At 41.4% G+C, this 16,459-nt stretch overlaps 1 protein-coding gene across 3 annotated transcripts; it reads left to right on the forward strand.

The window, feature by feature from the left end:
- Positions 1-7,512: 7,512 nt before the first annotated feature.
- FYTTD1 (forty-two-three domain containing 1) lies at positions 7,513-15,528 on the forward strand. 3 transcript variants are annotated; one of them, XM_053460780.1, is made up of 9 exons: positions 7,513-7,767; positions 8,788-8,910; positions 11,002-11,126; positions 12,366-12,457; positions 12,762-12,831; positions 13,608-13,657; positions 14,090-14,164; positions 14,293-14,413; positions 15,127-15,528. In XM_053460780.1, exons 1-9 carry the CDS (start codon positions 7,710-7,712, stop codon positions 15,220-15,222), a joined length of 810 nt encoding a protein of 269 aa, XP_053316755.1. In that variant the 5' UTR covers positions 7,513-7,709; the 3' UTR covers positions 15,223-15,528. The 3 variants fall into 3 exon arrangements, with proteins under 3 accessions (XP_053316755.1, XP_053316756.1, XP_053316757.1); XM_053460781.1 differs by having other exon boundaries at positions 11,002-11,120; XM_053460782.1 differs by lacking the exons at positions 7,513-7,767; positions 8,788-8,910 and adding an exon at positions 9,205-9,417.
- Positions 15,529-16,459: the final 931 nt, after the last annotated feature.

The raw sequence follows: 16,459 nt of genomic DNA on the forward strand, positions 1-16,459 counted from the left end.
ATTTAAACTACTTAGATTAAATGCCCATTGTTAGGGCGTGATTAGCAATATCTGAAACTAGATTGACTAGTTTTTCATTTTAATGTTTATGCAGCATGGCACTGCCCTTTAATAGTGGCAGGTAAGGAGAAGAGAAAAAAAAATTGGTGGTAATGATTTTTTGGGTTATGGCAAAAGGACATTTATTTCATTTCATCAGAAATTTAATATAGTCATTATAAGTGCAGGCAGTTCTCCTGAAACACATTTACAGCATGTCTCTATTGGGTTTTATAATATTTCATATGACAGGGCTTGACAAATTTGTTGTGAATCTAGGCGCCAGGTAAAAAAGTTAGGAGCCAGGATTTTTTTAAACAGTTGGTCAGGAGGGATCCGATCATCATCAGCCCACTTACTAAACTCACAGAGTTTGACCTGGAAGCACCCTGGACTTTCAGGTCAGTGCTGTTTGTTTTTTTTTTTAATTATTTTTTCTCATGGCGAGACCAAAGAACCCTCTCACCCTGTCCCTGAAGCTGCCTCTGGCAGCTGGGACTCAATTGCTGGTCTATGGACCAGCCATTGCAGAGGGAGTCTCTTTGATGACTGCTGTAGGCTTCCATACCTACAGGAGTCATCAAAGGGCTTGTGGGGGCTCGTTTTTGCTGTTGCTGCTCTGCCTGGGCTTCCAGGCAGACCACCAGCAGCAAAGCCCCCAAAACGGGAATTAACCCCTAAATGCCGCGATCGCGGCATTGAAGGGGTTAACTCTGCGCTGTCGCTCCCATGGAGCGATCAGGCAGCTGTGGGGTGTTGGGTGAGGTCCCCAGACTTGTGTGGGGACCCAATCAACACACAAACCCCTTCCCTGAGGCTGCCTGTGGCAGCTGAAAACACGAGTGCTGCTTTTCCAGCAACCGCGTTTTCAGCCTACAGGATCACTCCGTGGGAGTGATCTCAGGCTCGGGGGCGGGCTCGGAGTGGCTGTGCTGTCTGCCCAGACTTCTGGGCAGACAGCAACAGCGCCCCCGTGTGGTGACTAAGCCTCTTACATCCACAATTTTTTCTGGATGTAAGAGGCTAACAAAACCTAGGCGCCAGGACAAAATTCTCTGTCGCCATGGCGACCTGGCGCCTGGGATTTGTCGAGCCCTGTCATATGATATTTTAATATTATTTTACTAATTTATAAATATATTAATTCATTAATTGAATATATTGGAACACTAAACTGCATAGTAGTGAGAAATATCCGAATGCATTTTAGAATGTCTAGAAATGTTTTATTCTATAGTCTACTAATAATACAAATAAAATAAGGGACTCTCTGTTACTATATTTCCAGACTCCCTGTGCCCCCCCTGCCCCCCCCAATGAGCACAGGGCGACTTAGACATAAGAGAGGACTGGGCAGGCAGGCAGGCAAGGAGTCTCTCCAGGAATCCATCTCCAAATCCAAATCTACCCAGTGTGTCCTCAAGGTCAGGTGGTTACCATGACACCACCAACGTCAGGAGGACTGCCCACGATGTCAGTGGGCAGTTCTGGTCCGCCTCCGCAAGGGTAGGCTCTGGGTAGCCGGTAGTTCACAGGTGTGGATATTTCTGATCTCCCAAACTGGCCCTTTTAGGCTGTGGAGGACTGTACCTAACAGGACAGCCTCCATAGCGTGCTGCACCCAGTATAGTGTTTCAATCTGAGAGGTGCCCCCAGATATGACATATGTTAAAGGTCAGTAGAACAGATTGTGACTGCAGAGGAACTTCACCAGATGATAGATTTTGTGTTGGATAAATAATCTGATATTTGGAACATAGGTCTGGACTAAGTAGACCTTGGCTTATTGTACACTTTCCTTTCTAGAACCTATTATGAGTGAAGAGGCTCTATGACTTCGACCATTAATTCAACCAACAGAATTACAGAGTGGAAACAAGACATTAAAGATACCAGATATGAGTCCCAGTTCAGGTTAAAGGAATCTTTAAATTATAGCAAGATATTGAGATAACCTAAATATCTTAATAATTGATCTACATTTTTCCCATAGATAAGTTTGGCTCAATTTATGAGCTTATAATGCTGACGTGTGGAAATTATTTTCAAAAAAGAAATGATGCGATTATAGCTCTATCAATCAAACACATCTGTCAGTAATGAAATGTACATTACAGAAAGAGACTACATTATAATACTGATAAACAGGAGCTGCATATTAAAAATGCATCATGAATTTATAAATGGGCTTAGGGAAAATCTAGGAGACTGCAGGAGATAAAGAAAATATGAAAAGCAGATTTTGTGCCATCCTATGCCTGACCAATGATATGGTACCCCCATGGGAATATCATGCCCGTAGACTGCCCTGAGTAGCCCTATTCCCCACTCTCTTTCTGCACCCTTTATCTTGAGTTATAAATCAATTTGAAGGAATTAGCTTTATTTAATTTAGGCTATATTTAGATGACAACCTTATGAACAAGTTACATTTTTTTTCCCGAACGCACTCATTAATTTGTAGATGCCTAGTTTAAGGTAAACAGCACTCCACAAATGCAAAAAAAAGGTTAGGGTTACATGCCACGAGGATGCCTCTGAAACAATCTAGAGGAAAAAACACATTTATGTAACTCAGAGACACAATGTTTGGGATAAGAGTAATGGGAGACGTATCCACAGAAGCTAATTAACCACCTTTTTTTCAATATTTTTTTTATTATTGCAAGGAAATATTCGCAGACACATAGAAAAATAGTCTGTCCATTTCTCCTGATGTAAGGGTGAGGAAACGCTTTATGATTATAATGAATAGTGCGGAAAGCTTTACGTTTATCTGTTAATTGTACCCGTTATAAGCGTTCACCGCTACTGCTGAGAAATTATTCTATTTATCTACTACCCTTTGAGTAAAGTAGAACTTCCTTAGGTTACATCTAAGCCTCTGTTTTAGTTTTTAGACTATGACCTCTTGTTCTAGCATTGCTCCTCCTTGCCCCAGTAGTTTGTTAAATCCAAACCCAAAGATTGTAATTTGTTTATGTCTTTTATGGAGGTCAGTGTCAAATGCCTTTCTGAAATCAATATCACCAGCTCGTCTTTGTCTATTATCTTTGACAGTCAAATTACCCTGTTTGCTAGATTATAAGACGACCCCCCAAATTTGAATATTAATTTAGGAAAAAAGAAAAGCCTGAATATAAGATGACCCTATAGGGAAAAAAGTTTTTCTAGTAAATACTAACTCACATGTAAACTATTTTAATAAAAACTATGATTGAAAAATATTTTTTGTTTTTATTTCCTTTTATTTGCCACTGTGCCCTAGTTATGCACATCTGCCCCCAGATATGCCTTATACCCCCTTATATGCCACTCTGCCCCACCCCCAGAAATGCCTTATACTCCTTATATGCCACTCTGCCTCCCCAGAAATACCTTATACCCCCTATATGGCACTCTGCCCCCAGATATGCCTTTTAACCCCCTATATGCCGCTCTGCCTACAGAAAACCATTGAACCCCACCCCCACGTAAGGATTTTGAAGTGAATCCTGAAGCGCACAGGCAGCCATTGAAGAGTACAAGTTGGGGAGAGTAGGAAGCCTACCCCTCCACATTTCCAGGATTTGGGAAAATATCCCTAGCTGCTAAAAAAGTAGAAGAGAGAGTGAGGGGAGGTTGGAAAGGGACTTGTGTGAGCAGAGAGATTGCTGGGAGTGAGGGGAGGTGGGGTAAGGGGAGGCAGTGAAGTTGAAAATTGCTTGGGATGATAGAAGGGGAGAAGAAAGTAATGATTGTGAAATACATAGTGTGAAGGTGCTGGTGGCTGCAGGGAGATAACTGCTGTACTAATAATAGAAGAAAGTGAAAAGAGGAACAAGAGGATTGTGAACATGGTAACTGGAGACAGATGGTGATGGGAGTGGTGGTGTAGCAAACACAATAAGCAGTAGGCAGCACTTGATGGCAGTTCAGTGGCATATTGATTGCAGGAAGCCTCCTGTCCTTCCTGGTTGTCCTCCTCGGTGAACTCCATTGGTAAACTCCAAAACGGTGGCGCTTAGGAAAATTGGCACTTGTGTGGAAAGTGGCATACAGATGGAAATCACCAGGTGTTCAACGTAAAACATTTGGCAATTTAGAGGTATGGGCATGCACTCATGATCTGGGTCACTCCGTGACGCATGTTCACTGTGAAAGGATCAGTTGCGTGCTAACGGCACCTCCTTCCGGCTGCAGCAGAAGTTGCCTAAGTGAACCGCGTAGACGTCTACCCGCTGCCCTGACTACACACCAGGGAGTCAGAAGCGCTGGTAAATTTGGGGGGTGTTAAATAGGGTGCATAAGACAGGAGGATCCAGGTCCCCTGCACCGCTGAGGGGGATTTGGATCTTAGTCTCATAGTCAGACCTCATTTGAGGTCTGATTATAAGACGATCCCGATTATAAGACGAGGGGTATTTTTCAGTGCATTTGTTCTGGAAAAAAACCTTGTCTTATAATAAAGCAAATACAGTATTTTTTTTTAAATAAGCTGTTGAAGCCCAATGACGCATGTTCCCTATGCTGCTGTTTTAACTATGCACAATAACTATTGTGAAAATACAAACTGTTTTGGTCTAGTTTTATGTTAGTTCATTGGTCAAAATGGAAGACATCAACCATTATGTAACATTTAGGCCTGATAAGAATGTTAAACCAGAAACTGGTTGAAGAAAGAAATGTAATAATTGCATGTAAAAGCAATGGGGTACCAGAAAAACCTAAAAACTTATATCAGGCCTAGAAGAAAGACGTGACAGGGGGGATATGATAGAAACATTTAAATTCATTTAATTCAGCAAGACAAAGGAAGAGAGTTTATTTAAAGGAGAAACACTACCACAACATGAGGACATTGTCATAAGCTGGAGGGGCAAAGGTTTAATGGTAACATCAGAAAATATTACTTTACAGAAAGGGCAGTGGACGCATAGAATAGCCTTCCAGCAGAAGTGGTAGATGTTAATACAGTAAAGGCATTTAAGCAAGCATGGGATAGGCATAAGGCCAAGCTAGATATAGGATAAGGGCAGGTACTAAAGGAAAGTACTCAGAGGTTGGGCAGACTGGATGGGCCTAATGGTTCTTATCTGCCCTCACTTTCTATGTTTCACTGGGAGCATTTGAACACTTTTCATGCAACCATTTGACCACCGATGTCTGGCAAAAGGTATCACAAAATTAATTTATGTAGCTTTTTTCACCAAACTTTACATGTTTCTTAAGATTGTTTGCACAGAATACATGTAACTGCAGAAACCCCCAAATTGTTTTCAGCTGCATCTCCACATTACAGACATACCCTACGTGTATAGGTTTGTTTTTATCCAAAATGTCTTGGTATTTGCAAAAGGCGTGTTCCAGTTTGTGCCCCAAAATGTCTTGGACAATGCTATGCTTCCAACTTTGTGGAAACGGTTTGAGGAGGGCCCTTTTCTATTCCAGCATGACTGTGTCCCACAGTGCACAAAGCAAGGTTCATAAAGACACAGTTAGATGTGTCAAGTTTGATGTGGAACTTGACATTATCCCTACATGCCAACCAGGAAATGACATCCAAAACTAAAACTTAAGACTAAACTTAATTATAAAATCTTTTTTTTTTTTTTTTTTAACATATATGTGTTCTGAAAGTCCACTTAGGTGTGGTATATTTGGAAGCAGCTGCAGATACAGAGACATGGCAGGGAAGTGCAGTAATCCTGCTGTCCTTCCTGATGCCTTTTTTTCCCGGCAGACCCTATGACTCTGTGGCTTGGGGCAGTCAGTGAAATCCTTCCTGGGAAATGTTTGCCACAGAATCTGGCAATATCTTCAGACTCCAGAAGTACATGGTTAGGGGCTGTTCAAAGAGAAGATCTAGGATGACCTTCTGCTGGGACTATATTCCTTCCTGGCACCTGCCTTTTTCATATAACACAAATGAATTAAACATTGCAGTTTATATCTGCAGTTCACCAAATATGATTTTGACACTGGTCAGTTTAGACAACACCCGTGTGATTATTGTAATCCGCTATGAACTTTAGTTTGATAACATTTTTCCCTCTAACGCACGTTGTTCTAGTGGACTCATCAAGTATCGTGGACAACTAGTGATATAACTGTGACCACTTGTTCCTGTCTCCTTGCACTTGTTCAAAATAGTTTAGAAAGGGCCCTTCCAAATTGGCAACATTTACAACGGATGAATAGTCGCTTATAGTGAGCCTATTAAAAAAAAAAAGGTGTGGGAACAGATAAGAAACCGAAACTCCTCCACTCCTACAAACAGGTGTTAAAGCAACCAGTTTTAGAGAAACGGTGTCTACTTGTTGACAGATAACATGTGTTGCTTTTTTAGTTATGTTGATTAAAATAAAAGTTTAACCATAGAGGTGCTCATATTAAGAAGTTACCAAAGTATGGCTAAAGATTGGCATCTAGTGACTAATGCTGGTACTACTGGTCATACCTCAGACAGTGTTCTTGACCGATGAAAACGTTACAAAGATAACACACCCAAGCCAGATAAAGTAATTACCGGTATTACCTATGTAACAAAATCACGGGAGGCCACAGATGTACGCAAATTGCAAACTGATATGCAGTGCTTGGTTGTGGAATGCTGACATCCATTATAAAATAACTGTTTTGGTTTCTTTCCATGAAGCCTGAAGTGGCTTATTTTTCTCTTCATAGATCACTAAACTGAACACCGCTGCACCAAGGGTTACATTGGATACCAGGTCCCTAATCGTCATCTTCTGGGGCTTTGCTTCCCAAGAGGACATTTGTAGCCCCTACAGTGTCTCGCTGGCCAAAACCCCAAACCAAGGGGTGAGGAACCAATTGATGTTTCTAAGGGAGATGGCAGCCAAAGGGCACAGGCCACTCTCTCCACCCCCACATACCCACCAAAATCTCAAGTCTTTAGGGTCTTGGTTTCACTGTGGCATGTTTCCAGTGAACGAAAACCCATGTACCAAAAATCAAATTATTATCAGACGTGCTCAAAAAAATATTCCCCACAAGCAAGCCATAGGGTAGTGCAATTTAAGTGAGGAGTGAAAGCAAAAAAAAATTGGATTTAAAGGGTACAATGTGCTACACGGTTCATGATATGGCATAATTATGGCTGCCTGGAGACATCACGTCAATAATTACCGGCTAGGCAGATGCAATGTGATGAAGAACCGGGTAACCTTTAATCCATAATTTGAATAAAGGATTTTTATAGAACTGGAGTATGCTGGGGTTACTGGAAAGGCCCAGCTGCCTTAAATGCTAACTTTTTAGGACCATTCCAACTTGACTTGAAACCGCCTGTCTCCCTAAGGGCTATATAAAACTGTAAACATATGCACTAAAATTACACAAGTATTACCTCTATGGCTAGTACAAGTACTAGTTTTCCGCTAGGTGTCCAACACCTCACCGCTATTGCGAGAAAGAGGCTTGCATACGTCACTACCGCGGGCTAACTTTCTGCCTCTCTAAACATGGCTGCCGCGCTGGATGACGTAGGCACGCATAACGTTCGTTGGTGTAAGTAGGTTGCCAGGAAGATTGTACGGGGCCTGTAGGCCGAACCCGCTAAGCTGTCTGTTTCAAGTGCCTGTTCGTGATAGGTGGTTCGGCCGATCTAGAAAGACTACCGTTAACGGAACTGACGCTGGGAAAGGGGCTTATTGGAAGAGGCCGACATGGTGCCGCACAAACAGAGCGTGTCAGATAACATGGACAAGATCGACATGTCGCTCGGTGAGTGAGTGAGTGCTGCGAGACCCAGTATGAGCCGCCTCCGTGAGGTGTATAAGTAGCGCTCTCCGGCCTGTGTAACTGTCCATATGTAGGCCTGCCGTGTACCGACCCCGGGCTGTATGTAAACACCTGACCCAGCCCCGTCATGTAGGGTCGAGGATGTACGAATGCTCCGGGCTAGCCGTATGTCAGAAGGGAATAATGTGCGTGTAACGATACGAGTGGCTGCTTGTCATACGCTGGAGTAACACCCAGGCCTTTTGTTAATAAGCATCTATAGCTTCACACCGTTTAACTGCCATTTTATACAATCTGTAGCGCCTACGGTTGTTTTCGTTTAACCCCCCCCCCCCATCATGCGTTATATAGCTACTTGTTGGTGCCACTGATAAAAAAATACAAATTAACAGCTGAAATGTATCGCTTACTTCCCTTTAGAAATGTTGACTTGTTTTACTCCCATAGGAGTCACTATTAAATAATAGCAAGGTGTCACTTTGTAGGAGGTCATTCTTTCCCTATGCGTTGTGCTAGCCCGTTGGCTAGGAAATGTATAAGGGAAAAGTTATTTAAAACACATCCCCCCGCCATTATCTCTTATGGTGGCCGGAACCTTTAATAGAGATGCAGACTACAAATGTGGCTGTTGGGTTGGCTACGTGTATGTATGTATGTATGTATGTATGTATGTGCGTGTGTGTGTGTATATGGACTACAATCCTTTTCACTGCTTCACAATGCTTTCTGCAAAAACGGTTACTAGCTCCTGCAGATTTATGGGAAGTATGACATTCACACGCATACTAACACTGGCGAGTTCACTAGCACAATACATGTATGAAGTGTCAAACATGATTGCCGTGGACCATGGAAGTAGTTATAGTCAGACGTAGAGACTTCACTATCGTCATTTGTGAGTGCTGGGGGGACACAGATCCATTTGACGATTAGCACCATTATTCTTTTGTTACGCAAATTAAACTGTTGTACTTTATTTAACCCTGTGTTTGTTATTCACAGATGATATTATTAAATTAAACAAGCAAGAACAAAAGAAAATGCTATTTAATGGAAGGTCGCAAACCAGTCAATATCAGCAGTTCAGAAATAACAGAGGAAGGTGGGGCGCTCAGCGTTATTCAGGTATCTTTATTATTTATTTATTGGACACAATTTTATCACATAGCAGGTGTAAATGTTTGGCCTGTTGGTTGTTGGACAACAAATTTTGTCATGGATTAAAATCGCTTTTTACATTCAGCCAAAATTAGCTGTCCGTCACTCGCGTTCTCTTAATGTCTCCCGCTTTCTCCGCCGACTGGTTCCATGTCTCACAGCTCAGCTACTTCTCTAGCATCCTCTCTTACTCTTTTCTATTCTGTTCTCCTCTTTATTCTTCATCCTCAACTTCATCAACATAACCTCCTCGTCAACATCGAGAAAAATGGCGGAGCTGCCGGTGACATCCTCCAATTGGGGAAACGATATCACCAGAAGCTCCACCGTTTTTGCAGAAGTTTGGTTATTGCGGAGAGGAGGTCGCTGGAAGCTCCGCTATTTTTTCAGAAGTTCACCAGGAGGACGTGTGCAGAGATATGGATGAAGAAATGGAGCTGTGCGACATGGAAGTGGTCGGTGGAGAGACATTCAGTGAGCATGAGAGTGGGAGAGAATGTGAATGAGTCCACGAAGTTGGAATGAAAATTGTGAGCTTTTTGCTTTGTTTTAGTTTGTTTAGTCTTGCCTCGTTTTTGGAGATTTTTGCAATTTGCACAAGTCTAGTTATATATATATATAATATACATACATACATACACACCCACTTTATTAGGTACACCTTGCTAGTACAGGATTGGACCCCCTTTTGCCTTCAGAACTGCCTTCATTCTTTGTGGCATACTTTCTACAAGGTGATGGAAACATTCCTCAGAGGTTTTGGGCCATATGGACATGATGGCCTCACGCAGTTGCTGCAGATTTGTCGGTTGCACATACATGATGTGACTCTCCCGTTGCACCGCATCCCAAAGGTGCTTTATTGGATTGAGATCTGGTGACTATGGAGGCCATTGGTGTACAGTGAGCTCATTATCATGTTCAAGATACCAGTTGGAGATGATGTGAGCTTTGTGATATTGTGCATTATTCTGCTGGAAGTAACCATCAGAAGATGGGTCCACTGTGGTCATAAAGGGATGGACATGGTAAGCAACAATACTCCACACACAGTTACACCACCACCAACCTGAAACGTTGGTACACAGCAGGATGAACCTGCCATCTGAATGTTGCAGCTGGAATCGAGACCCATCAAACCAGGCAACGTTCTTCCATTGTCCAATTTTGGTGAGCCTGTGCGAATTGTAGCCGCTGTTTCCTGTTTTTAGCTGACAGGAGTGGCACCCGGTGTGGTCTGCTGCTGCTGTAGCCCATCTGCTTCAAATTTGGACGTGTGGTGCATTCAGAGATGTTATTCTGCGTACTTTTGTTGTAACGAGTGGATATTTACTGTTGTCTTTCTGTTATCTTGAACCAGGCCCGTTCTCCTCACCAAGGCATTTTCATCCACACAACTGCCGCCCGCTGGTTATTTTATCTTTTTCAGACTGTTCTCTGTAAACCCTAGAGATGGTTGTGCGTGAAAATATGTAATTTAGCTGTTATGATGTGTTACAATTGTAGTAAGGAACATTCTGTTGCGGGTGTTCATGCCATTTTTCCATGGACTGTGTTTTACTGAATGCAAATTGGTACACACATTCTTATTATTCTGGAATATTTGCTGTTTAATATGCAGTGCTTATCTAATATACATGCGATTGTGTATAGTGGGAGTACTACAGCCCATGTGTAGGAAACAACATGACTATGCTTCTTTCTTCCAGCAGCATGGGGAGGAGGAAAGTTGTACAGAAGTTTTGTAACTTGAGAATGTGTGCGCTGATTTGTATGTAGTAAAACGCACAAGAGTCATGCAAAAATTATTTTAGGAACTAGACTTCCAATTAACACCTGGAGTCATCACTAATAGTGGTTATAGTTGGCAAGGTGGGCACAGATGGCGAAGGACATTCCTCCTCTGTAGCTGGCATTCAGAACCAGTTGGGGTGACTATAAAAACCTGAAGCTGATTAAATAAAGACTAACACTGTTAAGCTATTTGAGGTTAAAAACTCTTATCGTTTCCTAGCTTTATACTTTATTGTATTTTTTTCACCTTGCCTAAATGTGCAGGTAGCAACACAGTGTCACAAGGACTGAAGCGACATACATATGGAGTTAAAACTGGACTGGCAATGAGGAAGATGGCATCCTGGAAAGGACTTGGCTCCATGAGCCGTCTTCCGCTCAGTGTAAGGGTAAGGTTTGGCTGCCATAGCACTAAGACTGTTTTTCTGCATGTTACTACAGATGAATACTTGTGATACAGAAAAGCTACCAGCTATATAAACTGTAGTTGTTCCCAAGATTGTCCCATCATCACTGTCTCTTTTCAGGGGTCTCCTAAGATGGGCTCAAGTCAAACTTTTGCCCAGGTCTCAAGGAAACCATGCTAATTGAAGCACCACCAGCAAAGTTTGCTATATTTGAGGACTGGTTGTAAGAAAACGTTTCTCCTATAGGATTGAAGTTGGCCAGCAAGATCCGTCAGGCTGAAAGGAGTGTTGTATAGGCTTGCTGCAGAGAACTGGGCAGCTAGTCGTATTCTTAGATATTGGCAGGACTATTCGTTTATTGCTTTCTTCATATAGATTATATTTTATATGACTGTCATGTTAATTACTATGACACACAAAGCATTATTCGGTCTATTTGTTATGAATGTAAGCGGCAGAGTGGACTCCTATTACATAAGCTGCATCACAGCCAGTACTGTAATCTAAAGAGAACTAAAAATATGAAGTCTATATATCAAGGTTCTTCAGACTTTTTTTCTTTTTCGTGCTCTTACAGGACAGGGATGGTCACTTTTGGGTCCAAGGGGTGAGCCTTTTATATTGGCACAGTATAATGTGAAAGTCTGGGAGGACATGGTCATAGCCCCGGCCCAAACCGTGGACTAGTATCTTGTGAAACAGTACTGGGTTCTGACCCCAATTTAGTAGAAATACTAGATTTCAAGTCTGCAAACAAAATGTAAGAGTTGTGCAAAGAAATATTCTTTCCCTCGCCTGGACAAAAACAGTAATCTGTTCAGTGAATTCTTGCACTGCATATTAAAAAGACTTTATGTAGCACCTATGTTTGGTGGCATATTAACCTGTGGCGCAGGTCCGAACTCTCCGTGGCCGCCGTCCTCAATGATTTCTGATGCCAGCGCTTTGTGTCTTGAAGTACCTTTTTAATGTGTGCTATGGAGGCTGTGCCTGTGTAAATAGGTTGGTTGGAGAGATCGGATATCTCCCTTGTAACCTGCCTGTTGGAACAGCGGCACACTTTGGGGCCTGATCAAGTAAGAGGTTTTGTGGCATGGGTCTGCCGCCACCCTGGTCCTGCCGCTGTGTTGACCTAGGCCAGAGTATGTTGCTGACTATGCTAATATGTCTGTGTGGTTTGATAGTGGTGTTTATAGTCTGTTTTTCTATGTTTTATTTAAGAATTCCTTGGGCCAGCGATTGCCAGTAAGAAGGAGACTGAACCATTTAAGGCCACTGGATTATGAGAATAAGCCTGTATCTTCTCTGCAAAGGTATTACTTTAGTAGGTAAACCATAATTCTGGGATACAAGGAAGTAGACCTGGCCGCTTCTGGTCTACATCACCTAAGCCTTTGATGGCTGTAAGGTCATTTGAGAAAGCTGGAGATCTTGCTGCCTTGCATCAACTGTTTTCATTGATACTTCGTTTCATGTGTTACACTTAACTAGTAGTGTATATCTTCATCTATCTCAACCCTATGATATTGTTGTAAATGTACCATGACTCTTACAGGAACACTGAAGGGAAAAGGTGTAAATTCATTACAGTAATTATACCCTAAAACATTCTTTTAGAAGTGGATTCAGAGTGAACCATCAGAGAGAAACACGGCAGGCCACATTCTTCTTCAGCCGAGGATTAAAGGTAATACTGAGATTATGATGTAAATTCGTAAGCGGCGAAGTCCATCAACCTGTAACATCATTGCAGCCAAGAAATTGGAGTAAATGTGGCATGTGACCTCCTCACATGTTGCATAGTTAGCATGCTGCGTGTTCACTTTTTACATACATCATAGCAGTGTGGTCAGACCATGCTTTGTGGCTCTTATACCCTGGGCACAGACAGTAAATCACTTTAAGATTAATTAGTTAATATCTTACAATCTACAGCTTTCTGAAATTGTTTTAAGGGCTTTAAAATAACCCACTAGTCTTGCAGGACTGTTTTTGGCCTAGCTAGTTGTGCACTAGTTTTGTGATGCAGGCCAAGACATATATTCTGGGGTTTTTTGTTCCATTTTATGGTTCTAGAACATTCCTGAGGATGGCATTTTTTTAATATGTTAATGGAGATTTTTCATCTTATGACATGTGATCTCAGATCTGAGACTGCTGAGTGGATAGTCTTGTCCTACATAAAGCCATAGCTTTAAAGAAAAGCTTAAATTTAAATGCGTAGGTGGTACATCAGTGCTATTTGTTTGTGCCTTTTCTTTTTTGGGTCTTTGGACCCCTCCAATTGAAATTATATTTATTCACCGTTAATATAAACCAGCTTTTCCTTTGTGTATTTACAGTGATCCGCTGATCAGACATTAAATGCATTTCTAAATCTTTTATGTATAAATACTAGTGTGTAAAACTGAATGCTCTCTGGCCTTTCTATATTTTTATTTTTTTTATTTATGTACCATATAGGTCCAGACAGAGATGGAAAGAGATCAACCTGCGCTAAACAGCACTCATCCGTACGTACCCCAATGTTTACACTTTCAGTCACTTGTACAAATACACACAATCGTTGGGTGTCAACTGTGGAGCGTTAGAAATTATGGCTCGCTGGGTTTACATTGCAGTATAATTTCTTGGGATAATAATTCTGTAGTCGATGGGCACTGTATACTAATTTTATCACTAATGCAGCGTTTTTAGGACTGTCATATTTTATTTAGAACTCAAGAGTTGAAAAGGCAATTTACTAAGTTGATGTACTTTTGTGGAGGAGTGAAAGTGACTGATGCTTTGGCTTCCCGTGTTTAGCCTACAAGCCACTCATAACCCAAACTTGAAATTGCTTTAGTATATATATATCTGTATATCTGTGAGAAAGAAGTTTGCAAATATTTGGTTTGTTTCTTGCCTGCTCCGCTGCTGCCGTTTTCATTATGTGACTTCTTTAGGTGGAGGACATCCACAAACAGTGGAGGAATCCTAACAGTTTCTATTGATAATCCAACTGCTATCCCCTTGCCCAGGTAAATGAATCCACAAAATTCTTCATAACGTATATAAAAGACCTTTCAACTCATAGCAATTATTTTACGGATTGTTCCTAACAATTCTCAGATACTTTCAAGTTTATCTGTCTACTTGTGTACTTCAGCTCTCTGGGGACAAGGCAGCTTCGACCTCAACTCCCTTTCCTGATGAAGAAGGAAGGTGCAGAAACAAAGATCCCTAAAGGTGTTCCTCTAGATTTTGATATAAACAGTGTGGCGAAACAGGTAAATCATTTATTTGTTGCCAAAGGTTTCGATATTGCTGCCAAGTGCCAATTGATGAATGTAGCGTTTTAGCTGTTTTTGGTAAGAGGTGCTCTGCTGGTCTTTAGACAGAATAGCTATTAAGTTGTAGGTAGGAGTATGGGGAAGCACTGTGCTGGGAAACTTGCCTGAAGTTTTGCATAGATGTCCATAGTTCCTTGTTCCCTGCCCATGCATAACATGGAGTACCTTCTGACTTTCCCAGTCAGACTTCAGGGTTAACAGGGCCCTGCTAGCAAGTGCCAAAAAATGTACATTTGCATCATTTCGGGCAATACCCTGCTCGAGTGTGGAGGGCTGGGTGCTGTTTCTGGCATTAGTATGTACCCGGTAACGGTACTATGTTGGGTGTGATATAATCACTGTAGTATTCTGAACTTGAGGAGCCATCCAGTTCATGAGGACAAGCTTTGTGAGTACAAGAGGAGCATGCAGGTAAGTACTTGCATGAAACATTAAGGCAAGTGAAAATGTAATATATTTATGGGAATTTCAGCTAAATAAGAATAAGAAATGTTCCTTTACCCCTGTGGTGAGCTGCACATGGCTCCTCAGGCGCTTTCAAATATAATCCATGCAGAGCTGCCGTCTAACTGCATGCCGTTACTGTAGTTGTTGCTCTAATTTTGAATGTGAAAGGTTAAATGCATTTGCTTTTTCTGCTCTTTTTTTAGACCGGAATAACATTGAATGAGCGGTTCAAGATCCTGAAGGAGCAAAGACTGTCCCAAGCGCTTGGCAAAGGCAGCAGATTTGTCACAGTCGGATGAGTTCAGTTCCAGGCTTTATGCATTTATGTTCCTATTTGTTTCTCCATTTTGAATTCAAAAAGTTGCAGGGACTAAATGTAAAGTCACCTGCTCCAAGGTTTGGTTTTTGAGAGAGAGAGAGAAAAAAAGTGGAAAACTTTTTGTATTGGTTTTTACTGTGAAATCCACATAATGGACAATTTACTTCTCGAAAGGTTACAAGAAAGGCTTGAACTTGTCCGGATGCCATTCTGTGTAAGATCTTCTCTAGTGAGCCACACTACCTTTTATGAGTACACTCATAAACTTTTACTTTGCCCCCTCCTAATATATTTTCCTCCCCAAGACTTCTGTCCCCCTGTTCATTCTTGTACAGTTTTATTTATGCTTTCTGACCTAACCCGCTGGAGTGTGGATCTTTTATATAAGTGCAGTGACCAAATGTAGGTAGTGCTCAAGAGGAGACGGCAGTAAATGTTAAATTTCAGCAATTTCTGCGGGGCTTTGTTCAATGTGAATATGTTGCAATTTAATACTAAATCCAGATGTTTTGGGTTTTTTTCCCCGTTTTTGTTTTTTTTCTTTGTTCAAACTGATGTCACTGTAGAAGTAATTGCTGTATTTTTCTGCAAACTGGTTGTTTAGAAGGACAGGTTTTCTAGGCTAACAAATAAACGTCACATACCAGTGCAAATGTTAAGAGGACTGATGGTTTGCACTGCAGAATTTATATACCAACTCTGTAAGAACTATTTTCACTGGACACAGATCATGGACGTAATTTGTCTCCTTGAGCGATTCTTTTGCTACAGTTCCATTAAATACTGTTGATTATTAAATATGTTTTTCATAATAAAATGTTAAGCACTGGTTGTTTTCTGTTGCTTGTTAACATATTTTCACTGCATTCGTTCCAACCATTAGGTTAGGGTCCTTTTTGTTTTGTGGTTATAGTATTCTTGTAAGTTCCAGATATGTGGAGAATACGTATACAAATGCAATGACCTAACAAAAATAAAAAGAAGCTGCTATATGCTTGATTTACTCGGATTTCATCTTAACTATTCTACCCACAGCAGATATAATGCGTAATTTTGAATAAGTAATATGAACACTTAATAAAATCTTATTTATATCATCTCCACATTTTACACATTAAATGTATGCATGGGGTATGTAACTGGTTCACCAAGAGAGCTGTAGTAACTCCCAGAGATCACCCAGTATCCTCCTGTTGTCCCCGGAATCACTTCCAGCA

The sequence above is a fragment of the Spea bombifrons genome, chromosome 3, assembly GCF_027358695.1.
Source record: "Spea bombifrons isolate aSpeBom1 chromosome 3, aSpeBom1.2.pri, whole genome shotgun sequence".
Classification (NCBI taxonomy): domain Eukaryota; kingdom Metazoa; phylum Chordata; class Amphibia; order Anura; family Pelobatidae; genus Spea; species Spea bombifrons.

Bases quoted from the DNA above. Each gene is read 5' to 3' on its own strand.
- FYTTD1 (XM_053460780.1), top strand. From the start codon at position 7,710: ATGGTGCCGCACAAACAGAGCGTGTCAGATAACATGGACAAGATCGAC. The intron at 8,911-11,001 runs GTATCTTTATTA...CTAAATGTGCAG, and splicing joins GGGCGCTCAGCGTTATTCAG to GTAGCAACACAGTGTCACAA. The intron at 14,165-14,292 runs GTAAATGAATCC...TGTGTACTTCAG, and splicing joins ACTGCTATCCCCTTGCCCAG to CTCTCTGGGGACAAGGCAGC.